Below are 27,878 nucleotides of genomic sequence, written 5' to 3' on the forward strand. Positions count from 1 at the left end.
TCTCAAATCCAAAGTGATGCAACGTCGCCATCTACATGGATCTGTTAGTTATTACAGTGGTTTGCAAACTTTTACAAACTGTCAGTGTCAATACGTTGACGAATATTATCAGTGCAGGAAATGAGTTGATTTGTGCATTTCAGGCGATTTACATTTTTAGAGTCACTCAATGATGATTAAACATTAAATGACGTCAACTACGTTTTTTTGTGTGTTATTTATTTATTTATTTTAAATCAATGGGCAATGCAACGTCTAAGCAGCGCTGCCTGGTCAATGGGTTGTGAAATCAAAAACATCCACTAACTATGGCCAGCAGATGGCAGCATTGTATCTCTCTTCAATGGGCTGCCGATGTATGAAATTACAATGAAACATGACGGAATCTGATAAAATCTGATGAAATAGAACGTTTTCAAGGATGATGTGAATGAACAATGCCTTTGTCACATTAAACCTAATTCACAGAGTGTCACTAAACAAAAAATATTAGTGTCAAAGTCACTGTTGTGGAGAAAATGTATCCTTTTCTCATTTCAATTTTCGCTCAATGTCACTCACATTACGGTACCTATTTTCAAAGGGTGATCACAAAAAAATAAGATAGAAACAATTTTTTTTTCTAATGAATGAATGGAACGTGATCTTTCACGTGGTAACCACCTTGTATATGTAGTAATAAAAGTACACTGTGTTTGCCTTGAAAGATGAGTTTAAATTGCTCGAAATCGGCTGGCATTGTTGTTGTTTTTTGGCGGTAAAAAGAGTCTTGCATTTGAGGTATATGAATAAAGCAGTAACTTCCACCCATTATTATCTGACTCAGGGGGTGGCCATTTTGTCACTTGCTGTCGACTGCAAATGACATCATAGTTGCTCGGAATTAATGACCAATCACGGCTCATTTTGCGAATGTCACATAGTCAAACTCAGAAGTAAGGTGAGCCGTGATTGGTCATTATCTGAGCTATGAGCAACTGTGATGTCATTTTCACTTTGCAACAAGTGACAAAATGGCCAACCACTGATGGTGAATTTTGTTGCTTAGTTCATATTCCACAAATAGACAGGAATGGATGGAGAATTGACTGCTAGTTAGTTAGCACTTAAAGGCCACATTCACCCATGCAGAATGCTGTGCTTCAATTAGTGGGGGTGCATAAAATTGTTGAAATATTAAATAAATGTAAATGTCTAAAAAAAAGGTACCTTAATGACAGAGGTGACCATTCTCGAAGGCAGGCTCTGGCCCTGCGCCGCAGCGGCCATGTTGGCGATGGTGCTGAGGTGGTTCATCTGGCTCATGGCCATGGTGACGGAAGCCGGCGGCAGACTGACGGGGATGAGCGGGTGAGGCATCATCATGAAGGGCAGTTCCAGGCCTGCGATGATGAAGATGAGGTCGTTGGTTAGTCAACGATGCGTATCACGGCCAAAATATTCACGAGGCGAAACGTCCGGAGTTCAGTGAATGATATTTCCCGATGCTGTTAATTCTGCAATTCCCACGCCTGAAATACCACTTAAAAAGTCCAATAATACTTTAGCTGAAGCAATTGAATAATTCTCCATGTTAACATAATAGACATCAATGTTTTACTACGCGTTAATAATAGAGAAGGAACGCAATAATAATAAAGACAATGGAGGATAAAAACTATCCACACAGTAGTTCACACACCAAAGTTTACACAGCAATAAAAAGGAATCAATTATTCTCTGATGAATAAAAAATATGGGAATATTATGGAAATTGGCTCAATATTTAAATATAAAAACGACAGTAAAAACAAAGGCAATCTTGAAAGCCGCCATGACTAGTTAAGCACGCTAATGACAAACGCGACTAAGGTTAATTATATCAGCCTATCGGTCGACATAATGAAGGAATTTCACTCCCTTTCATATATATACACGCACACACTATTCCATTCTGGCATCAGACGTATCTTTTAAATTATTCAATTGCAGTCCGCCGATGGCCGCCTAATTGTGGGAAATTGAAGACGTTTAAACGGCAAAGGGAGCGCGATAATAAAGATACCGCGGGGGATTCGCAGTTAGCAACGAGCCGTGTTTCTTTCATGAAAACCGGGCAACTTTTAGAAGGTCACAGTTAGGTGTCTGCGCAAATCCCCCCCACCACTCCCCATCGTCCGTCCCCACTCGGTTTGACGGGGACTTTGAACGGCTGAGGATCAAACGTGACTGTGAACAGTTTGGTCTCGTTCCTGCGCCACTCGCTTTAAAGACAACCTCATAGACACTCGGATACTGATTGAGCTTTTTTTTTTGTTGTTGATCCCCCCCCTCTCCCCACACTTTCTCTCTCACTTGGCAGACGGGTTCAAGGTAATAAAAAAAAGCCGATCTGCAAAAAAGAAAAAAAAAACAACTCCGACGAAACATCAGTCGCTAAAGGGCAAGGAGATCTGCATGGCGACAACTCTAAAGAGAAGGACATTGGTTGGAAATGAAAGGGCTGCTTTTTCCAAAAGCAAGCATTGATTTCCATAAGAAAGATGCCTCGGCGGAGAGTATTCCCAAACAATATAAAGGATTAAAGCAGGCACCTTGTATCAGCGCTCGGACTGAATCAATTACGGCTCAGCAGGCAAAGCTCAATTAAAAACAAAAACAAAAAAAACGAGGGTCTGATTGCGGAGGTGCTTAATGCAGGACATCATGGAGAGGTTCTTGGCAACCCATCAGCCATTCAAGGCTCCTCAAGGGCCTCTCAGGTGGGATGCATTACACCCAGGGCCAAATGCGTCCTCCCTTTCCAGAAATATGGAGAACTCGCCACCACTTGTCCTTGAGGCGAAACACTGCACCCCTGTTCAGGGTATTAGTGTCGCTTTCAGTGGCTGTCCAGCACCTTTCATGTCCGCCTTGCTCCAAAGTGGCCACCCCTGCTGGAAGAGCATTGAAAGGAGGGAAGGGGACTGTGCCACAGGCCAACAAGGATTTGCCAACTTCATTTTGTTGAAAGTGTGCAGGTGATTGGTGTACTGGTTTGTTCAAGCTAAGTGGCATAGTTGCCAAAATGTGTCAACGAGAAAGGACCTGAAAACTTGAAACATTTGCTTAACTGTAGATCACAACCAAGAAAACCATCACATCTAGAAGTAATCAGATGTGTAGCATTAGAGAAAGACTAATTTGCACCAAGCAGTGTGGGTAAGGTCAGTTTGGCATGGTACGATCAAAATAAGAATGGATTTTTTTTACTATTTGTTTTTACATTTTATTAATAAACCATTATTGACTGGATTATATTTCATTATTTGCTGTAGGAAAATAAATTGTTTCGAATTGCAGGTTGACAGGAGTCCCGAAACAGATTATGATCAACCTTAGAGTTTTTGTTTTTTAAGCAAAATTTCATTCTCATTAAACAGCAATAAAAAACAAACAAACATATAAACAAACTAAATAAAAATATCAAGTTTTACAGACGCTTATGCTTTCTATTTACAGCAGCTGCAGTCTGTAATTAATTGCCTAAATACTTAATGAATGGTTGAGATATGTGCAAGTTATTTGTTGGCATGTTGTTTTCGTAAGTTCGTAAGTACATTGGCGGAGACCGGAAGTATGTTTAGTTATAATACTTTTTACACATAAATAAAATTTGTAATTATCACGGGCGTGCGTGGAACGTATCAACTGTGAAAAGTGAAGGAACACTGTACGTTTAAAAAAATGGCAGTTCTACTTCCGTACAGTGGCTTGGGTAACGGCAAAAAAGTTACATACTGCAGCTTCAGCTTTAATCTCATCACAAATTTAATATACTTTTGCCAGCTGTATATTCGAACACTCGTATGTCGATTGCGATTGCAATTTCCAACGCAGAAGTTTAGAAGTGATGAAGAAGCGAATTCCCGCTGTGCGTAAACAAAGCGTTTGGAGTCATTTACCGGAAGTGAGCCTGAGGGAGCCGCAAAGGTGAACTCCGATGTGCCGTCATTAAAACAACAAATCACTTAATACCGACATAAACAGCTCAGCTATTATGCTCACGCCTGGCTAAGCAAAGATCGGAATCGGCGGGGACGAACAGAGTGAATTAAAACAGCCCTCAGTGAGAGTGCAATTACTGTAAAGGGCTTGTTATGGCAAACTCAAATTGCATGTTGTCGGAAAAAATGCGAACAAAAGATAGAACATTTTAAAATGATTAAAAAGAGCTGGTGGACAGAAATGATAACCCGCCACCATCAATCTTAATCAAAACAGGAAGTCTGCTTTTCTGCGGACGAATATAAGAGAACAAGCAAAGCGGAAGCCTCTTACTGTTTTAACTTTGTTGCAGGCAGATTTCCCCTGACAAAAATTAAACTAGATCCTACTTGGCACTTTATTATCTCTTCAATGGAATGATTTATTGTTTGTGGAGCCAAGGAAGCACAAAGAGAAAAGGGGGAGATTACATTTCCAGCCAGAGCTCAAGCCTGATCTCGTTTTCCGAGGAATAAAAGGAAAAAAAGCTTCCCGACAAACAATAATGTCAGCTGTAATTGATCAGAGGTCGCCGGCTGGGCCCACAGTAACGGCGCACTATTTAAGCGACAATCTGCCCCGACGCTTTTCAGACGCTGGCTAATGAAGCTGTCTGTCTTGGGCTATTTACCTTCTCTTAACTGGACGGCAAGAGATGTACTGTAAGAGACAGCGCCGGAGAGGATCTGTGAAATAGGACCTGCACACGCCTGAGGAATGTCTAATTGGTTGGCGCCGCCTGAGCTGGGGATCTGGCGCTAATTAAATGCCTTGTTTAAAGCCTATCTGTCTTTGTTTGGAGCGTCAGAACAATGCATCCGAGACAAACATTCCTGGTGGTTATCCTTTGAGTTTGATTTCAATTGGACGAGACGAAAGGACCGACGTGTTTGACCAGCTAAGCCTTTTGGTTGTTTCGTGTTGAGACGCTTCTTCCGTCTCTCTGATCCTGTCAAACTCAATAGGAACATTCCACTATGCTGGTTAAATGGACCGACTCACCGCTCGATACGCAATTCAACCCCAGTCCGACTTTAATTGAGCACAGCATAGTTGGATTCTTGCAAAATCGGGGAGATGTCGGTGTTGACCAACATTTTTTTTTTTTTTTTTTTTTGTCGTCGTCATATCAATACCATGATGAAAAATATGCCATTTTTGGCAAATCATGCTCATTAAACTATTTATAAGTCTGAATGGTTGTTTGTCTATTTCTGCCCTGCTATTGGCTGGTAAGCTGTCCAGGATGTAGAAAATGGATGGATGGTGTCGTGTGCGGAACGTTGGATCCCAAAGCGCGGACACAAATATGGTTTTAACTATTTATTCACATCGAGAGGCGTAGAACAAACTTGACTAGACGAGAAACAAAGAGAGTTGCACAGAGGAAAAGAAAGCAATAATCTGGCAAAACACACACAATTCTCAGACTGCACCTACAGACAGTGAATCGATCTGGCAAGTAAAGGGGCCCCAAGACATGACAGATGGAATTAGTGGAGTTGGAATAATCGTTTATAGACCTGACATTTTTGTGATATATTAATGAGTTTTTAACAGGGAAAAAAAAAATACAAATATGTTAATGACATGTAAAAATTTATTCCCTAACTGCTTTCATCCATCCATCCATCCATCCATCCATCCATCCATCCATCCATCCAGCCATCCATCCATCCGTAACACCAAATCCTGTTGAGGGTCACAGGTAAGCCGAAGTCTATTCCTCCTTGCTGATTTTGGGAAAATGCAAATGACACCCTGGACAGGACTGCTAACATATTGACACACAGCCTTTCACATACACCACACCATCAATGAGAGGGAAAATGAACCGACGCTGTCCCATCTGTGATGTATAATAACAGCAGTTTCCACGGCAAAGTTAGTTTAGAAAGCTCTGAAAAAATAATCCAGTGGTGATATACATTACTATCTATTTTATTTTATTTTTAGGCATAACTTTTTTCTGAGTACATTAATGTAAAACGTTGAAATAAAAATTTCTGGTGATCTATTTGACTGCAAATAATAATAATAATCACAACAACAAAAACAACAATTTTGACTCTAGATTGTATACTTTATTAATGACACTGCACTCACTTAACGACTTTGAAATAGTAATTACAAAATGTCATATTTCAAACATGTCATCATTTATAGACTTTTTTTTCTGGAAAATAGTTGACTTGGAACACTCTTCTTTACTATACTGTGACCCTGAAATGATTACCAAATGCATGTAAAAATACAGTAAAATCCTATGAATAACACAAACCCGTGTATAACACGCACCCCCAAAATAATACTTTAAAATAATATTTTTTCCCCCCATACTTGCACTTGGCTGGTATCTTTTATGATCAGAGTGGATAATATGACTTCCCAATAAAGTGTAAAATTCCAGGTAAAAAACTATGCTCTTTTCCCATAGCTATGGGAAAGGTTTTTCAAGATATTTTTACAATCATATTTTTGAAAATCTTGTTCTTGCAATGTAGGCTATTAAAGTGATTTTAATAAGCTATTTTTTAAGTTCTTTAATTTGCTTTTAAATCTCTTAAATGTTAGCCTTAATTAATTTTTGTATGAAATATGCCATAAACCAGTGATTCTATTTTTTGTTATAACCCCACAAAGTACTGCAGAAGTACTGGTAAATGTCAAAAAAAGGTGAATATTTTTTATTTTCTAATAAGCCGCCTGTATAATATCAATCCTCAATTTGGTATCACTACTATTATTACACAATAGATTTCATTCAAAGAATTTTACAGTAGTTTTCAGACGAGACCATTTTATATGGCACAGTATGATTTTCCACACAAACAACAGTCGGAGTTGAGACATCACAGAGTCACAAGTTTAGAGCTGATGGCAAGCAAATTTCCCAGAAGCCCTTTCACACTCTCTCCTGAAGGGTGTAAACAAGGCAGTCCTCATTTAAGTGAGCTTATAAAATGCCCCCATGTCGTATTCCCGCAACAAAGGTGAGGTATGGACAGCCTTTGTTGTGGTCATATCAAGCATTTGCGCGGCCCGAAGAGGAAATGAATAGCGAGAGGTTTGGCGGTCTGGAGCACTAATCATCTCTTCATCTTTATTAGGACTGTTCATGGCGCTGAAAAAAATAAATAAATACCGGAGCTATCGTTTTTGGAAGCCTGGCGGACACGACATCAAACGTCGAGAACCTCCATAAACGTGTTGTGTTGTCTGAAGTTGTGCTACCACTTACAACGCTTACATTACACACGCAGATGGCAGGTCGGGTCCAGGCAGGCGAGTCCTGGTTCTCATTAAAGTGGGAGGAAGGTATCCGGCTTTGATGTAGCCACCCACAGCCTCACGGTGTCATTGAACGCACCGCGGAAGAAAACCTTTTGTGTTGACGCACTTAATGTTGATCATAAAGCAAACATGTTGCCTTTGTTAAACACGTCCGACGCGCACACACGAGGGAACGGATGCCGCCAAGACGACATAAACATGGAGCCTCAGATAATCACGCGCTATAGGTGCACGCAGAGCCCACCCGACATGAAACACATGCAAACAATATGCTTTACATTCCACAGGCCAGATGGAGACAAATCAAACTGAGGTGCTTCAACAAGATTGTGGATGATGTTTCCTGCTCAAAGTGCGAGCGAGCGAGCGAGCGAGCGATAGATGGATGGATAGATGGATAGATAGATAGATAGATAGATAGATAGATAGATAGATAGATAGATAGATAGATAGATAGATAGATAGATAGATAGATAGATAGATAGATAGATAGATAGATAGACAGACAGACAGACAGACAGACAGACAGACAGACAGACAGACAGACAGCGATATTGGGCATTTTGACGAATATCTGGCCTTTTTTTTTTTTTTTTTTTTTTTTAAATCTGGCGGCCGGTAAAAGATAAATCGAAAACCATTTTAATCTCAGGTAACTATTTATTTAAATTTTCAGTTAACTTTATAAAAGATGTTGCTGACCCTGGGAACCTTCTGAACCATTTGTTTTTGTTTGACATTAAAAAATGAAAAAAAGGAAATGTGCAAGTTTAAGATTTCAGGTATTTTTAAATTTACGAAAAAAAGATTTACTGTAGAAAACTATAGATAGATTGACTACTAATAATCTGCATCGGTATCTGCCCTGAAATAAACCATATCGGTCTGTCTCTAATTCTTATACTCAGTTAGACAAAATTTAATGCACCAGCACTGTTTGCTGTCAAAAGAACGACATCAGCAATGAAAAGCTAAGTTCTGCGCAATATGATATTGACATGGACAAAGACGTTTTGAACATTTAAGAGATATTCTCCCATCCCATTAAAAATAATACTTATAAAGCAGTTAATTTGGTCATTAGTTGATCAGTCAAATGCTCATCCCAGGTTCAACCAATTAAACTTCAAGCATCTTCAAGCACTCGTCTGAATGCGACGTTAGCAGAACCGTGATAAGAAAGAAAACATCTCAGATTTGACGAGCTATAGCATAATTGCTTTCCTCGGAGAAGGCGGCGGAGTGTAACATGTGGTCAAAATTATCAGCCAGACTGAGGTGTTTGTCCTTTAAGTGTATCGGGCTAACTTTTATGGGATCATTTAAAATCCCGGCGCTCTAATGGCATGCATTCTTTAAAGGGGAAATGGAAAGATCCATCATCTATGTGACAGAGGGAAAAAAAAAAGTTCTTCCTATCTTTGACTAGGAAATGCAAAACACGTTTTGGCCTTCCTGTGCAAGCCACGTGCTTGAGCTGTCTATCTGGCTCTATGCTGGAAATGTTAACGACCTTTATTGACCACAATCTTTTTTTTTTTCTTTTTTTTTTTTCTTTTAGGTGGAAATGTTGATCTAACTGAGGGCAGAGTGGTTTACGAGCCTGAATTCAATGCAGGCAAAGTGATTTCAATTTGCACTCAGTGATGGAGTGAACATGAAAGTGAATCTCCTCCAAAACTTTTTCCTCCAAGGGCCACATACAGAAAAATCAAAGGATTCGAGGGCCACGTTGAAAATGAGTCACTCAAGCAATTGTATATTGTTACTAGACAAAGTGAAATTTCTGCAGAAATTCTGTGGGAATGCTGAAAGCTAAATGTGAATAAAATATTTCCCAAGCGAGATTTCAACCACGCACATGTAACGACTTAGCATAATTGCCATGGATACATTTGCAATGTACAGTCAGAGGTGGGATTTCAACCCATGACCTCCTGGTTACTAGACAATGCATTTTACCAATTGTGCCACTGAACAGTATCACAGAGCTGGTAATGATGAGAAGTTGTATGTTTAGAAGTGGGTGTGGAAAGTGGGACTTTGAAAAAGTTCAATGTCAGTCCCAATGAAAATGAATGGGGAAAAGTCGATATTTAACATTAAATTGTGCAAATGCTATAAGTACTGTGAAATCAGACGATATCTTCCCAAGGTGGGGTGAATTTTTGAAGCAAGTTGAAATTTGAACGGTGTAAATTTGAAGTATTATGTGGGATTTGTGACATGGTAAAAAACTGTGGAGAATAAAAAGCCGAATAACATTCCCACAAATATATGAGTGTTTTTTTTTTTTTTTTTTTTTTTTTTTTTTTAATCGCTACCGTAACAGCATCAACTTGTATAAGGAAAATAGTTTAGGATTTTATCAGCTTTTGTGGTGGTCTAGACTCTGGAACCCACCCGAAAATATCAGCCGCTGCACTAAACAACTCTACATTCAGAACGAAAACAGGAGAAATCTGTCGTAAGCCAAAGTCATTTACTTTGGAATCATTTACATGTTCACCTTTTGGACCTTAACACAGAGCAAAAAGTGGAGGGAACCGTTTTTGCTTGTAAATATGAAGCTTCTTTATTTACCACTGTGTTATGAAGAGAAATCTGTTACTAGTTTAGTTGAAAACAGTTCATTTTCATATTTAGCAAAGCTCTATATCTATATAAAACACAGTTATTAGCGGCAAGTGCCATTTCTGTGTGTAAGCTGCGGGCCGCTTATAAACGGACGGCGGACCACAAATGGCTCTAGGGTCATAGTTTTGACACCACTCAGGTATAGACGGTCCTTCTCGGTCCATATATTTTTTTCTGAAGCTTTGCGTTATCAAGCACTTACCGAAGACATGGCCCCGTCCCGAAAAGGGGGGCATCCGTCAACGACGAGACGAGAGATGGAAGTCAAGTCATCTTTAGTGCCCACATCTGGTCGTTATATTACAGTACATTGCAGTAATTGAATAACATGTTTCCATTGAGTGGCTGCACATTCGACCATGCGTAACCGAGCATGTCTTAGACTTCTCTGATTCTGGATTATTGCTCATTATTTTGGTTTTTTCTACTGTTCTGTGTGTAAAGAATATCTTTCTTAGAGTAAAGACATCTTTATAACCCGATTCTGTGGATTATCTCTCGTGTTTCTGTTCATGTTCTGCGAAAAAAGAGAAAACAAATTGTTTGGGTTCAAGACAGAGAAAAAGTGTCCAAAACACGTTTTCACCTGCCTCGAAGCGCTTTCGAATCATCTTGTCTGGCTCTTTGCTGCAAATGTTAACGAACAGGGCTCCATAATCATGCCATATGCTTGCATGTGGCAAATCTCATTACAGTAAATGACCTTTACCAGGCAATGCCAACATCCCAGCGCTTGATAACGCAGAGCACAGAAGACAATGGCGGCTCTGGTTAGCGTCTTCACGCTCGGACAGCAAAACGGGCTCCCGGGAGGAACAGCTCCTCTAATTTGGGCCCATTTTTTATATTTGCGTCACGTCACTCCTGATAAATTCGCTGCATCGGGAGGAAAAGAGAGCCAGCGATAAGCGACAATGGCGTGAAGAGTGCCGCGGACAGGAGTGCAGAGTGTAAGCAGGGTGCAGATATTAGCAGCAGCTGTTACTGCAGCGGCTGCAATATATTCAAGGCCAATCAATAAAGCTCCAGCAGACAGTGACACCCAAGCAGACAGAGGAATCATTTTCATCTGATACTTAGCAAAGGCTCCCCCCTTTTAAAAAGATTGCTTTCAGTCAATGACAAGCCGTTGTCATTTGACTAAGGCTCCCCAAATGAAATATATCGACGAGCGTTATCAATCACTGTCATATCGCGCAGGCAGGAAAATGGACGCCGCGGGGTGAATGGCGGTTAGGGTTTCACATGGTCATCACGTGGATAGCACGTTTTTAATTACACAAATTACCATTACGACTACACGGTTCACGAGTGAATGATGTGGTGTCGGTTTTACAGTGCCAACGCAACCAAAACAAACTGCCAGCAGTTAAATGTTTCATAGAGTCTGACAATTAAAAGTACATAACTTCAAATTTGGTGTTTGTTTTTGCTGTTTTTATTCCAGATGGGATTTTTGTTTCGAATTTGGGTGGAAAAAAAGACAAGTTAGAGTAGAATGATTGAGTTAAAATGGCAAGATTACTGAAATTGAAACAGTCCGCATTCAAACACTTCATGAAGTTGGATGGCCTTCCTTTAATACTTTGTTTCATCACTGCATAGACTTATTCATTATATCCAGTATACGGTCCAAAAATTCAACAACAATTCATTTTTAGCATGTTGAGTTTGAAAATAAATGAATAAAAATAAACAGACTTTACACCAATCTGATCGGTTGGATTGGAATTGGACGATTTTATGCAAAATTGGTGATCAGCTGTAATATCTTAATTTGCCTCATTGATCAATGGCGTCACCGAAAAAAGACATTACAAGTTATATTTAATGTTTATCAGTATTTTTCTTTTAAGAACTTTTTTTTTTTTTCCCCCATGCATTTCAATTGCTGTTATTTATATGTGGGTTTTTCGTGATTTATAGGCTGGGCCAGTCTCAATATTAAATATAAGTCTTTTAAATGGACATATTGCTTCATCTTCTCATTGAATCGATGATCGGTTTTCGTTTTTTCAAACCCGATTGCTGATTGGTGCTCAGCTGAAAATCCTGATCATAAAGTCTAAAAATAAAGAACTACTGAGATGCAGAAGTGTATGCTGGTCCAAAAATCAAGCTTTCGAGGTTATGAATGGTGCCCAACGAACAAGCTTGCGGCACAGCATAAGAATGTCAGCATACGACACAAGAAGGCGTGCACAGTTACTGCCATTTTTATTGTTTGCCAGCTGATATTTTTTATATGTATGAAGTGTTACTCATTCAAATATTTACTGTCATTTTGACTTCACTGCCACATTAATGTAGTGGAGGTTACTTATGACATACAAATTTGGCTTACATTGACACTATTGGACAATTTTCTTCTCCCATGTGGCCCAATTCCGATAATGCCCATCGTAACAAAACGACACAAAATTCAGCATGGAACCCAAATGAAAACCAGATGATGAATTGGATATCTGCCTGCATACAGTATGTACTATCACCACAAGCCTGACGTGATCAAAATAAGACCATCGGTGAAGTATAATCCTGCACGACACGTCTTCCCAAACTACAAATAACAAGCATGTGACTCCAGAAAATACATAGACCATTAAATATGATGTAAACATGGTACTATACAACTAAATGGGGTGTTGTGCTTTTTTGTTCTTAGGATTTATTAGGGTCAATGTAGACACTTCAGTAAATGTAAACAGTAATATTGGATCTGTCATTTTAAAATACTGTGCATGCAATAGTCAGTCAATAAAGGCACTTAATTGCAACTGGGGACCTGCAGTGTAAATGCAGCCTGATTGTCTCCTGCAGTTAGTTGATGTGCACAAATAATAAATAAAAAAAACTGACCAGTCGAGTTGTCACCCATCATCAACATTAAAGCTCATTCTTCATTAATTGGATAGATTAATTTGGAGCGCCAGGATGCGGGGGCGATGCGTCTGCTCCACTGTCCAACCCCTCCCCGCCCCTCCTCACTCTTCTTCTCTGTCAGCTCGAATTTAGCGGCGCAAGGGGCTGACCTTTCCGAAGTGAAGAGATCAACACAATCAGAAAAGACAATGTCACTTGGTGTAAATGTGATACGCGCAATAAACGACATTCAACCTTTCTGCGGCGATTCACAGGTTTCCGGGCTATAATGCAGAGTGTGATTGTGTGGCGATGTAAAGCAGTTTACGCAGTAAATATGGCGACACATTTGCGCTACGACATGATGGACGCGATCATGCTTAGTAGGGACCGTTAGCACGTCTGTGTAACATTATGCCACATGCAAGTGTAATGACGATACGGCAATTACAGCAAGAATACCTCTTTTCTACGGTGATTGCTTTGAAGGGGAAAAAAAAAAAACACAATTGGTCACCCAAACTGTAAGTAATGCTACATAATAACAATATGGAAGAACTTGTGTTACATCCCACGTGAGTTTTACAATCTTGCATGCATTTTACAAATTCCAATCAAATTTCAGTAATTCAGAATTCCCAAAAGTTTTGCAGTTTACAACCAAACTTCGTCGTTCCCAGCATATTTCGCAATTTGGTGATTAAAAAGTAGGCTAGATTTTTAGACTCACAAAACGCAGGTCTAACAGGTGGTGTCCTGAGATTTTGTTGGATTCAAACGGGGCGCAAGTAAACAGATTCTGAGCTCCGTGGACGTGTGTGCTAGACGTCATTGTATTTCATTCAGAAATATGGCAAAGTGTGGGGAAAGTACCTCTGAATTATTGTGCACGCACGAATGGGTAGTGAAAGGTTCTAACTGTCCACGCCACATGCACGGTCGACATCTGCAAGGGGAGATCTGACCCCAGCGAGTTAATTTTGGCCTCCGAAATGACAACCGCTGTGTTTCCACCATCCGCATTTTAATGGGAACGAGGGGAGCCGCTTTCATTGACTGGGAGTCGGCTGTGTTCCGTCCCACAACATTGCACAATGGAGAAAAAAATGCCGTATTCTGTTTGTGCGAGTCAAGCAAAATAGCAAATGTGAGGAAACCATCCATGCACAACTGTAATTTTTTAATAAAAAAATAACACTTTTTTAGAGGGACAACACTTGGCAAGCCTACCACCAATTCTTATTTTGTGTGAGCGAATCTTGGCGAGCGACGACGACTTGGCAGCCGGTCTGAAGCACGGCAAGCGACACCTAGAGACCAAGCAAGCCGCATTTAGCTGGAGCAGCTAACGAGAGCGGCTAGTAGGAGTTAGTCGGAGCCATAGGCTGGAGTGGCTAACGAGGAGTTAGTGGGAGAAGCTAGTTAAAAAAAAAATAAAATAAAAAGCAGAAAGTGACCAGAGCCCGAATCCCGGGGCTCAGAGATGACAACTTGTCGGCTCCAGCTGTGGAAGGCTAGCAGCGGTCGACCCATTGGGTCGGACACTAGCTGTAATAATGTTTGCGAAATTGTCCTTTGGGCATCCGTAGGAAGATGGCGGAGAAACATGTCAGCCTCTACTAAGATGAGACTCGAGCCATGTTATATAATTAGTAAGGATGTAATGATAACGGCAATATTGTGATATCGCGATATTAGAACTGCTACAATATATTGTCGTCGTCATGTCACAATATTAAAAGCAGCGCAGCTGTTAAAAATGTTGGGTTGATTTCCATTTGTGCGGTTCTCGCACCCTCTGGTGGCTAGTTTTTTAGTGTAGTTTAATTTTCACAAGCCATGTTTTGGCCCTTCTACGTTTAAAATCCACACTAATGGTCATATGGAGGGGAACATAATATGCATGTGAACCGAGACGATATGTGTCGGGAACTCAATGTGTGCTTGCATTAGAACGTGCCTCATATATTATATGTTTTTAATAATTTCATCATATTTTTCATTGCAGTATTGTACAAAAGCACAATATTGTGTGATTATTATTTATTTATTTTTTTACAATATTGGGACCTTTTTTTGTATCGCCAACCACCCCACAATATAGTGATAATTAGCGTATCGTGAACTTCGTATTGTGATAATATAATATCAAGATGTTAGGATATCGTTACATCCCTAATAATTAGTAATTACTAGACCTATGATTATGTAAGAAAAAATATACGTTGATGTGACAGAGCATTTTTTTTTTTGCATCGTCTTGAAATCAATCGTGGGTTTTTAAATTGAATGAATACATCACTAGTTGGTGCTAAATATACTTAAATACATTTAAACAAATATTCTTGTGGTACGATTTTTTTGTTGCAAAAATTGTTTCAACATGGCTCATTATGCATATTTAAAAATGCATTAATGGGTTTCCTTAGTTTATGCTGGTCTTCTATCACTAACCTATTACAGTATTAAAGTCATAATTAAAGTAAACAAAGGAAACACTTCGAGATTATATCAAATATACTATCAAACAATTCAATGAAAAAAAAGGTACAGTAAGTAACTGAGCATGCCTATTTTGCCTCTCCAGGACTTTTTCTTACTCTGCTGCATGAACTAGTTAATAAAAAAATAAATCAAATAAATAACAACTAAATGCAGACCTCTATGTTGGTATCAAGGATTCCCTTGTACAAGCTTTTTGTCATGCATATTAACAGTATGACAGGAATCGACTTTAGGGGTGATTGAAAGATGTCAGAATATTCAAAAAATGATCTGTACAGGTGTTTTGTGTCAATCCATTCCTTAAACAAATTGTTGACTCTTTTGCCACTGCCCCTCCAACTCGATATGCATCATTACGGAAATAACATTTAATCAATCCCCCCCCCCGCTTTATTGTAATCTATTTCTGCAGTTGTCGTCGAAGCGTTTGTGTTTTTTGCGGGCGACTCCCAATTTCCCTGTCATGCATATTCAGCGACGGCGGACGCTGGAGGAATTGGAACGAGGACATTAAACTTCATTAAACAGGAGAAATGATTATCAGATTTATCTGTTGAAATGTCTATTAAAACGTGTGACTTATCTGTCACCTGGCTCCCATGAGGCTCGCCAGCCTAATGGAGAGATGGCGAGGGCCTCAACCCAAGAGAGAGAGAGAAAACGAGCGAGAGAGACAGAGCTATCAAGCTCTTCACTCGTCTTGTTGTCTTCACTTGACAACACCTTGCCAACCTTCTGTTCCTGAACCTTTTAAACGGCTTCTCCCGCCGCCACAACACAAAACAGCGTTGTAATGCATAAATCAGACAATAATGTCGCCCCCCCGCACCCTACCGACACTCCGCGAAGGAGCTCTTGTTCATGAAACGAATTCCATTCAGCCCATGGCTAAAATCTCGTCGCTCTCGAGAGCGACAAAAGGCTCCCACAAGAGAGCTACACACGAAGATGGATGAAGTTGCCCCCAGACACTCATATCAGGTCAGCATGCGCTTTATCCCCTAATGGTTAAGGTTAGGATTGAGTAGAGATGGTGGGGTAGATACCAGATCTTAGCCCTGAGGGCCATGGTTCTGTCTAGCAGGAACAACAAGGAAGCGCTCGCCGCCGCCACCGTCCTCCATCCACGTGGTGGCCCACATTCACAGAGCAGCCACCAGCTTCCCGCAGCAGCGAGCAGGTTGGAGCCGCTTCGGATGTGTCCTTCCACCCGGAGAGCGTTATTATTAGAAAGGACATAAACAGACTAATTAAATCGCAGTAGCGGAGCCGAGGCTGACAGCTGGCGCAGAGAGTGTGACCAAACCGATTGCTGTCAAGTGTGCGGGCGCGGCATCGCTGCATGTGGCCTCGTCTGTGGACAGGCACAACACCAAGCGGTGCCACTGTGCATACATGAGTGCCCAAAATTACACTCAATTTATTATTATTTTTGTTTCAATCCTTTAAAATGACTACTAATTCCACTGCATTTTCATGTACAATGTATTATTATTATTTCAATATACCATATTTGTTTGTTTTGTTTTTTTGATTTTGTCTTGTTATTTAAATTAGACATTTTAATGCAACATGTACTTTTAAAAAAAATATTTTCTTTTCTTCTTTTTTTGTCTTTTATTTACCTAAATCATTCTCCGTATTTACATTGTTTTCCATTTATTTAAATCACAAGCATCAAACTCAAGGTCCAGGGACAAGTTTGGGCCCACTGCATAATTTATGTGGCCTGCAAAAGTAAATCATGTTTGTAAGCCAAGGTTATTATTACAATTAACAAAAATGAATGAAAAAAAAAAACAAAATCAAAATTGAAAAACCATTTTCATAAATAAAATAAAACTGCAATATCCAACTGTAATTATAGTTTTAGTCTTCGTCAATTAAGCCAACACATGAGATGCTAAATTTAATTAAAACTGTATTCATTGTGGCTCAGCTGGTGAAGGGTTCCGGAGAAATTTAGCTTTATGCGAAAAATGGCCTTTCTCAACATATTTCTTCCAAAAAAAAAATAAAATAAATTACACAAGTTACTTGGCAATGCTGAATTATATTTTAAACTGTTTTCTTATTAGTCTGCTCATATAAAGGCATGAATGGACAAAACATATCGGAGGTGAACTGCATTATTTTCAAAATAAAAATACAGTAATGAAGCTAAGATATTCAAATTTGATGTGAATCCATAATCTGAGTGGAAATACAGTATCTATACCATCTTAATGGAATTTATGGCCATGCTAACAGAGACAATGTCATAGAATTATGTGCTTTCACTAGTTACTGCTATTTGTCGGTAGTTCCTGAGATGGATTTGGCTGAAACTTGTTATGCACCTACTGATAAAGCTGTTGCGCGCAAACATGAAGTTTGGTGCTACACACTTGATGCTATATGCTTGACGTAAGAAAAGCTATTAAAAAAAAATCTCATCTAATGAAAACACTACAGATGACGAATATTTGGACATATTTCTGAAAGGTGTATGCTTGCATTGAGACAATTGTATGTTGTACTTCATTTAAAATTGTTCAAACTTAATTACAATAACACATACACTGCAGAACGTTTGTGTTAATTTAACAACAAGTAGTAAGGCTAACAATATCATTGAAGTGCAGCACTATTTTTCCGTCTAAATCCAAAACAATTTTATTGGCTATAATTAAAACGCTGACCTTGAAAAATTAGTAAGAAAACAAGATACTTGTAGTACTACTTTGTCTCCCAGGTGGCAATAATGAATTACTGTCTGATTCTATGAGAGCCTGGGCCAGACTTTTCTTTGCAAACTGGAGCCAAGATAGTCTGATAGAACTCTTGAATGTTTAGTTTTGTCACCTCTACCTCTTGCCGTGTGTCAAAAGTTTAAATGCACAGACATATTCCGTTTTGTATCTACAAACATATTCCGTTTTGTATCTATTCATTTTCTATCCATTGATATTAGTAATATTTGTATTGCTTCTATTTAAACATAATTAATTTGCTTTATCTTATTTTAAAGAATTCAGCGATTTGTTCACGTGTCACTAAAGGGAGCCCTCGTACCACTATAACATATGTTGATCACTGACAACACATTCATCATAATTCATTGGCTAATGGCTTATTTAGTCACTCGATTATGACATGCGGGAATCAAACAGCCTCATGATATTGGTCCTTTATTGATGATTAGCAAGTGAGAATATGAATCCTGGTTGTCAGCACTTAGTTTATCATCAAGCGATTAGCTCATTTGTGAGTTTGTATCCTTCTGCACAACAAAATGGCGGCACAAGTGTTTGATGAACTCTTCTGGGAAGCCAATGAAAATGCTTGTTCATGTACTACAAAACAAAGGAGATTACGGAAATTTGGATTCTGTGCCCAGCAATGATCAATCAAAGAACAATTAAAACTCATTCACTGCCAGTCATTATAGAAAATTTTTACATTTCCAATACTCACGTGATATTACATTCAATAATTATATATAAACCGAATCTACCAAATAACAGAATAGACTCCCTACTTTTTGTCCCGTCCCGTTCTTTTATAATTGACAGCAGAAAAATGTAGGTTTGCCAAAATACAGCCATTTCTCCCATGGACTCTGAAACTGTGTTTATTTCCTATAAAATGGGGCAATGATGTCATCTACCGGTGGTTGGGCATCAGTAAAGTTGTTTCCAAGTTTGATATTTACAGTGGAGCATGCTCAGATTCGCCCCCATTTAGCACCGCTCTAAAAAATACAATTGACAAGTATACTTGTCAAAGGCAGTGAATGAGTTAAATGATCCCTAGATGACATAAAGTACATAATTATTCTATGTATCTACTTTTTCTGTCATTAATTTGGGTGACGTGCCATCAGATCTTGTTGTCATGTAAAATAAGTGCTGCTCAAAGGTTGGGAAACACTGACCTTGGCCATCATAACAGCTTTTCATTGTATAACAATGTCATTTACACACATGTTCATTCATAAACACTGCTAGCCTAGTATCTTATTTAGCATTCGGACGTAAATTGACTGGCTGATATGATCCAAAGTGCTTTCCAGCAGAGCGGTAAACATTCAGGTAATTAGCGCTCGCTCTCTAAGCGCGCTCCTGGCGGCTTTGCGGCGTCACCAAGCACGGACCCCATATCGGGAGGGGGCCCGGTTATGCATTGATCTTGCAAAATTAAGGCTAACTGCCCCAGATTGCCGTGTCTTGATGTACCTTCTGGACGAGCGGCGCTCGCTAGGCTACGTGCTGTTTCTGGGCCGAACACAATGACTCAGGCCTCGCCGTGCACCTTAAATAATGAATGTTTCCCCTTAAAGCGCTGTTCTATCTGTGACCGCAGACATGATGATGATGAGAAAATATGGTTTTAACAAGTCAATAACGGCGACGGCAACGAGAATAACCTAATCAATGTGGCTGCAGTGTTTGCAAACTTGAATTATAAACGCCGATAATTGATCTCTTCCATTTCTCCTTCATGCGATGCCATCCTTTATCGAGCGTCCGAGGATGATGGGAACTTTCTAGTTTAGATTTAGCGTGACTTCTGCCCTCCCCAGCAGCCCTCCATTCCTTTATGCTCCGTCTTCATCCTTTCTATTTGAAATTTGCAAGCTGTAGCGTCAGCTTAACCAAAAAGGATTAAGTCCCAAACCCAACAGAGAACACAGATAATGCTCAGTAATTGGTAAAAAATGAAGATGAATGGGACAGCTAGATAAGGACCAATTAGCTGCTGGGAGTGTACAGCTGTGGTCTCCTCACAGAGCGCTCTCAGGGGCCAAAGCCCCCCTTTTTCTCATGCACACACACGCACAAATGTGCTAACATGCAAGCATGAGGGTGGGGCTGCCAGAAATTAGCCTGATGACCCTGGAACGGAGAGAATGATGCTTCCTCCTCGTCTTGCCATTTTTACCCTCAAATCGCATGCAGGCAGTGCTCCAGGTATGTGGGCAACGCCAACCGAGCAGGCGGTGATCTTGGATTTCCAAGTAGGCTACCATGTCGATACTGCAGTGGAACCGCTACGGTGGAACAAATCGGTTTCAGGACAATGGTCGAATTAAAGACCAATTTTTCCTCCTTCCGTCTTTGGTATCACCAAGTTTTACGACAATTGGACGGATTCAAAAACACACTACTTAAGGCATTGAAATTGCCAAATTAAATTATCTCATTTTGTGAGCCGCCACAATATCACTCACTGTTATTCCACACATCAAATTCCTACTTTTCACCCAGGCTTTTCCACAAATAACATAATTTTTCTGCCTTTTCCCCCCCAGGTCACTTTTGGGTATCAAAGACTCTGACATAGAATGAGGATACCAAGGCTACGTTCACACTGCATGACTTAATGCTCAATTTCAATTTTTTTTTTTGGTAAAATCCAATTTTTTTTTTGAGTAAGCATTCACATTACCTCTTAATTGCGACCACAATTTGTCTGCTGGGTGAACGTATGTGTCCCCAAAGTGACCCGCATGCGCAGAAGAAGATACAATGTTCCTCACAACGCTGTGTTTGCGGAAGTAAATACGTATGGTCAAAAGTGTCAGGGCCACGGTGTCATGTCTAGGGTCACGCCAGGGTTAAGTTTGAGTTCATGACCTGTTAAGTTTGGGTTCACGACCGTGAGGTCAAGTGTCTGTTTTGAACTGATGTAACCATCATGTAACCATAATCTGGTTTCAACTGTAAAAACACTATGTGATGTTTCAACTGGTTTTATACTATGTGATGTCATGAGCTTTGTGATCTCAATCTTTAATCCTTTACTTAGTCACAACCAATCAGATCGAGTCACTGTCTGTAATAGAGGTCTGAGAAGTGTGTATGTTTTTCGGATTATTACTTCTGTTCCCATTGTCTCTCCGTGCAACTCTCTTTGTTTCTCGTCTAGTCAAGTTTGTTTCATTCCTCTCAATGTGAATAAATAGTTAAAATCTTACTTGTGTCTGCGCTTTGGGATCCAACCTCCAGCTCATGACACACTGACTTTTATAAGTCCGTCCTCGGCGCTCATATTTTCACCAACTCATAGCTACCAAGGAGGTAGAAACAATATTTTGTGAAAATGAGGCGAGTCTATTTAAGCTCCTCAACTAACGAGACCACTCCTTTTTTTTTTTTCTCCCGTAACGATGACGTCACGTCATAAATGAGCCATCTACGTTGCTAAAATACTAAGATCACCCTCGCCACAAGTGTCAACTTTATGCTTTATGTTTCAAGTGGGATTAAAGTCAAATATAATGTCACAATGTTACTCAAAACTACTTTGCCGATTCATGTATGTCTCCCGAGTAATGACCCCCCCCCAAAAAAAAAAATAGTCAGATACAGGTCGCATTTGTGCAAAAAAAAAAATGTGATATTTGCCTGCAGTGTGTAGCCTAAGATATCACACACTATGTCAGGGGTGTGAAGATTAACACCCAGCAATCACTTCTCCAACCCAGTTGTGTCGAAAGTAATTGCCACTGTTTGACAGTATGTGTTTATAACAACAAACAGTGGCACTGATGCCATCTAATGTAATTATCTGATTGCAGGATGCCATGTCACAAAGATGCATTAATATCGCTCCTCGCTGGGTTCTATTGAAAAAGCTAATGGTCCATCTTCTATTTCAACTCTGATGTAGGTATTTTCCAGGACCTCTGTGTGAAAGAGGCTTATAGCGCCACCGAGAATCTGCAAATATGTTTTGATGTGGTCAGAGATTTGTTTTGAAATTCCACTGTTGTGGAGGGACGTTTGTTTGAACCAGGCGTGTGCAAGTAAATTGTTTTGTACAATACGTATGGACGCCGACTGAGTCTCCACTGCTCAGAAGTAGATTAGGAAGCGGTGCATTTTAGCAGTCTTCTCCCCACTTGTGTTTCTTTGCTTGGTGGCATCATCTGGCTGATGACAGTCAGAATTCCCATATCTAATTATGAGTGAGATTTCAGCTCCATTAGAGCTGCGTGGTGACCAGTCGGACGAGTGGCGTGGCAAGCACCCAGTGGCCGAAGAGATGGCTGGGAGTGGGGAGCGCAGTTGGGGGGGTTGAAAGACGGATGGATGGATTTTGGTAAAATAATAAAGGAGGAGAGGTTGAACATTGTTATCTTTACCTCCCACTCCTCTTACTGAGAAACACTTTATTTTCCTTCCACGCTAGAGAAGAAAGAAAAAAAACAATTCCTTCTCATGGAATTGGCAGGTGTTTGTTAGTGGGCAGCGGACAGTATTTTCTCTCCCAGTAATGAAGGTTGTGGCTGGGGTCAGTGCGCAGAGGAGGGACGGGGAGGGTAGTGGGCGGTGGGGGCTGTTTATCCCCCTCAAGGCCCAGCGCCACACGTGTTTTGCTTGGTCTGTGATCTGTAATTGTGGCATTTCCTGAGAGGCGCAGGAACAATCCAGAGTTTGCTCTGGGAGGCCTGCTCCGAACAGGCAACCCCCCATGCACTCCCATAAAAAAAAAAAAAAAAAAAAATAATCTTTTCATTTCTTTGTCTCTCATCACATTTTCCCAACATTCAAAACTATTTCCCCTCTCGCTCAGGATGTTCGCCTAGTTTGGTTTAAGAGTGGAACCGGCTGTTTTTCCTTTTCTTATAATTAATAACATTGATGCAAACAGGAAACTCTAATTGAGATGAATATTTAATGCAAGGGAGAAACATTTGGCTGTTCAATTTACATCAACACAAAGACAGCGATGGCTGATCCAACTCTACAAACGGAACAGAGTGTCCTTCACAGGCTGGCTCAGCTTTCAACCGCCGCACACAAACACTCTGAGGAGGCACCTGTAGCTAAGAGGTTTGGGATTTAATAGAACCATGCAGTCCAATTATATCAGTGTCATGGCTGGTCACATATACTGTACATATCTCCTGTTTCAAACATTTTGAAGGTAGAGTGGGAGGTAGGTAAGGTAAAGATGGGTTCGTTGGTAGGTATGTAAGGGATACATGGGAATAAGTTTGGGTAAGTACAGTAGGGTAAACTGGTTATTGTTGTAACTGGGATACCTTTTTCGAGCATTTTTCTACCTTTAGATGCCTTTAAAGGTACTTAAGGTAAGACAACGAGATAGGTAAGATGGCAGATAGAGTTGGTAGGTAAGTAGCATAAGGAGGTTAAAGATATGTAGGCAAGTAGGGTAGAGTAATAAGGTTGATAGGTATGTGGGTATGGGAGATAAACAGGCTCAGGAGGAAGGTATGAAGGTAGCTAGGTCAGAAGTTAAGGACAGGGTAGGTAGGCAGCGAATGTAGGGAGGTAGGTAAGTAGGTAGGAGGTGTTGGGTAGACCCCCAAATATGTCATATTTGTAAAACCAGTTACTGCCTGACGATTAGCCTCACAAAAAAAGTCTGGCGGCCCACCAGGCCTATAAAGCGCTGGGGGAAACCTTGGTATAGATTTGTAAAAAAAAAAAATATGAACTTGCACCGTTTGTGTAATAACTACCATTTCTGCAACCGTTCTTTGCAGTTGAGAGGCTGTATCAAAGCCTTCTGTATGCTCTAGCATAAAAAACAAAAAAAACACGTATAAATACGTCTTTGGGACACTTAGAACATTAAAAAAAACGTATTTACACGTTATTGGGAGCAAATGAGTTAGGAAGTGGGATGTTATAGTAAGGTAGGTAGTTAAGGCAAGGGTATGACATCCAGGTAGACAGGTTAGGGAGGTACAACTACAAACTGTAGTAGAGTCGGGTTTCATATGTATATTAGTAGTGAGCAAAGCTGTATCGAGAGCATGTAGTGGAAAAGGGTCATTAGACATTTTCAAATAGTTGCTGAATCGTTATCACACAAGTTGATATTTTGGTGGATTTACTGGTATTAAATATAATCCAAGGGTGGGGACGGATGAAGAAACGATGCAATAACTCTGCAGCATATTATCAGGATGACTCCTGCTGGCCACCCCTGTCACAGGCGAGTGCTTGATATAAACACGAGATTGCTGCGACACCCGGTAATCAATATGAGGATGGTTTTCAGTACCAAACATCATTTGTCTCCGAGACCATTCCTTTGACCAAACGAAGCATTAATTCAAATCATAAATCTGAGCTGATTTAAATCCGCAGAGAGTGAGTGAGAGCAGTGGCGAGATGAGGAGGAGGTGTGCGCTTGGGGGTTGTAGAGTGGCCCTGTCGAGCTAATGATTTATTTTCTACATTTCTGCGAGCGAGAGATTTGTCCATACTCACTGACAGGTCACCTTCAAACGCCACTGGCAGACTGTTCATCACCATGCAGACGAGCATGGTCTCATCGCGGCGGGTAAATATTAAAGGAAAAAGAATCCAATTGATTGTGGATGGGGCCGAGAGGCGTCGCCGCCATATATTTCACTCACAAACTAATGCCGGACGCACCTGAGAGCCGCTCCCGCCCTTCGCCGTCTAGAATTACGATTCTAGCGCGGCGTGGCCGGGCTCAAGGTTACCATTTAAATTGTAAAAAGATAAAAGAGTTTCTTATTAGCTCCATTGCCGCAGCCTTGCTGTTGGTGCTCACATTTATCTTTATTTCCGTGACCTCGCGCGCTCCTATTCTCTTCCGTCTTTTCTTTTTTACACACTCCATTCTCTCGGAGCGATGACCTCACACTTTATGCATTCCGCATTGTTAAAATCGGCTTCGGGAACACATCCTGTTTTCGTGTGCGGTGTCAAGTGTTACCGGTGAAATGTATTCAGGAGTCACAGTAAGTGAATCCAAAAGCTTCCATTTAGCAGCCAAAGCTACAGGGAATACATTTGGTTTATAATTCGGAACGGGCTCGTGGATCTGCTCTATTATCGTTCTCTTTAATACACTAAGTGCTTCTGTGTGATATCATGAAAATCCTTCTGCATTTTAGGGCTAATAATTAATTGGAATGGCGCATAGCGAAAGGAGGGAAGAAGAAAAAAAGAAAAAAAAACTAAAGCTCTCACAGCAATTCAATTAGGCCTTGTTAAAAGGCTGATAGCTTTGGGAAATTGTGTTCACAGATTCACTTAGCCTTCAAGAGTGTTGTGTTTTTTTTTTCTCACTTTCAACACAACAATCTCATATGTCAGGTGAGGAAAACAAGACCCATGCTGAAAAAGCTTTGCAGCTATTTCAAATTAAACATTAGTAATTCACTACTAATAATAAAATCTGACATTCTTTTAAATGTATATGTTTTCAATGGTTTTAGGATCTGAACCACCAAAACAAAGAAAAATGCAGTTAAAGCTGTCATTGGTTTGTTATTTATCTATATATGAATAACGGCCTCTCAAAAAATATGCATAAAAAATGCAATAAGTTAGTTCACGAGTGAGCTACAAATGCAGATTCCGGATTGATATAAAAAAAAAAAATCAATCGAATGACAGCTAATAAGTTGGAAAACCTGTAAGATGGTGAAAGCCATCACAATGCTCAATCAAAACCGTCATCTCTCAACTTGCTCTGTGCATTGTAGCTAGCTATACAGCTCGCTTGCTAAAGGCAGAGCCCACAAAAATATCAAATGGAAACCAATGTTAGCCCATTACTATTTGTGCATACAGCAAATGTTGTTAATTACATAATGTAGCTAGCTTGTTATCAATGCCAGCCCGCAAAAGTTAATTATCGGGTATTGTGTTCGTTAGTATGGTAGCTAGCTAGTAAGCTAAATGCAATATTACATATTGATAATACAATAATTTTATGGTATGTTGGTGAAATATATATGTCAATTTTTTTTCCTGAGAATTACTGTGTTGATGACAGTACAGTATGTGCGTCCTCACCGACGCTGGAGCTGAGGTCTCCGTTCTCACCGTCGGCCCCGTGGTGGTGGTTGGCGTTGGCATGGTAGCCGCCCATAGCCTCCAACTTGATCTTCTTGACCTTCATGGCCTCTGCGATGGCCGCGTTGGCAGCCGCCGCCGCTGCCGCCGTCAGACCTTGAAGGGAGAGGAAACAGGAAGCGTACAGACTGCTTAGCTATAGTGCCACAAGTCTGCCAGGGGATGTAAAAAAAACCTGCTTGAGCAAATGAATGACAAAAGGAGGACTTTTGAAAGAGTGGAACAATGAATAATTTTATACCCCACGGGGAATAGGCATGTACGTGCTTTTTCATGTGGTGACAGAGGATATCTTCACAGCAGGCTGTCATGATGATGGTATCATATGATTGTGATGAAGGCTACACCCACCCCATGGTGCCTCACTCTCCATATTGAATTATTTGTGCCTTCAAGGGGAAGGGATGCAGTTATAATAACTACATATGATGTAAGCATTTGTTTGTTTGATTATTGGTTTTCCAGTGCACAATGTATAAGTTGTGCTTTGATATTACACTCTCAGATGTCCTATCAGTATGGATGGACTGGCCAAGGGCTATCTATACGTCTGGTGGGCAGATGAAAAATCGACTAATCAATTACAAAAGAAACAGACATAATGAGAAAACAAACAAACAAACAACCAAAAAAAAAAAAACTAGTCAGAATATCTTCATGCTATTATGGAAGAAGAGTCTTTTTCAATGTGTGAGCTACAGTCCTTGCGCTAGAAATTTAAATATTTTTATTTTTTTATTTATTTTTTTAAAACTGTTTTCAATTTGCTGACAACAGTTGAAGTTTTATACACACTGTATAGCATGCTGTAAAGCATCTTACAAAAAATAATTTGGATAATTGTAAAATGTATTCCGTTGGGGAACACATACATAAATTACTAGTCGGTTGTGCTCCGCTAATTATGAGGAGCCGGTCTAAGCCAAAACACCTGGGGCGATTTATTTGTCCAAGTCCACCTCTGTCTATGACTCTAGTGAGTTATTGGTTCATGAACAAAGGCAAGTTGCCAGCTGCTAAAAATGTCAAAACCATTGTAATGTTGGTAAACTTTGTATTCTAAATTGTTTTAGCTAGCTAGCTGGCTCCAATGACTGCCTCCTCCAAATAGGCAGTAAAAACACAATTGGTTTGCTCGAAACTTAAAACAGTAAACAGAACGTACACTGATGTTTTCTCTCCCCAGACGTTCCATAATGGTTCACTTCCATGACAATCAGTAATGGTAAAAAATGGACTAACTACCACTAATGCTAGCAAGAGAGTAGTTGGTTAAAGAAAAAACAATGTGCACTGATGTTATTTCACTCAAATTTTATAGATTAAAAAAATCATTTTACACATTTTTTTTACAACAATGGAGCCTCTACGATTCCCTCCTCAGCTTGCTTTTAAATAAGTGGTTATTGTTTGCACACTCTGTGAATATTATAAATACGATATTATATTTAATAGAGGTTTGGCAACAAATGTAATCAATGTCAATTAGTGTTAATCAGAGAAATAAATCCTTTGAAATATAAAGAATATGGAGGGTGGACAAACATTGGCAGGTACTACAGTGAACTATATTATTTTCTGGGCCTAAATACGGACTTTCCTGAATAACGCTTCTTCCAATTTTTTAACACAGATGAGGAACATGTCCAGACCCTCAAACAAAATGGACTGGGTATGATCTAGTATGTGCGGGATAATAGACACACATATGGCGTGCGCACT

General features: G+C 40.0%; 1 protein-coding gene across 3 annotated transcripts in view; it reads right to left on the minus strand.

The window, feature by feature from the left end:
- dachd (dachshund d) overlaps positions 1-27,878 on the minus strand; it is a 163,231-nt gene that overhangs the window by 36,690 nt on the left and 98,663 nt on the right. For 2 of the 3 annotated variants that reach the window (XM_077537483.1, XM_077537484.1), the window contains exons 3-4: positions 26,097-26,252; positions 1,210-1,382 (exon numbers count right to left, since the gene is read on the minus strand). In XM_077537483.1, the coding sequence (XP_077393609.1) occupies positions 1,210-1,382; positions 26,097-26,252 (329 nt within the window). The remainder of the gene's footprint in view (positions 1-1,209; positions 1,383-26,096; positions 26,253-27,878) is intronic. The other variant, XM_077537485.1, reaches the window with a different exon arrangement.

Source organism: Festucalex cinctus, chromosome 11 (assembly GCF_051991245.1).
Source record: "Festucalex cinctus isolate MCC-2025b chromosome 11, RoL_Fcin_1.0, whole genome shotgun sequence".
Lineage (NCBI taxonomy): Eukaryota > Metazoa > Chordata > Actinopteri > Syngnathiformes > Syngnathidae > Festucalex > Festucalex cinctus.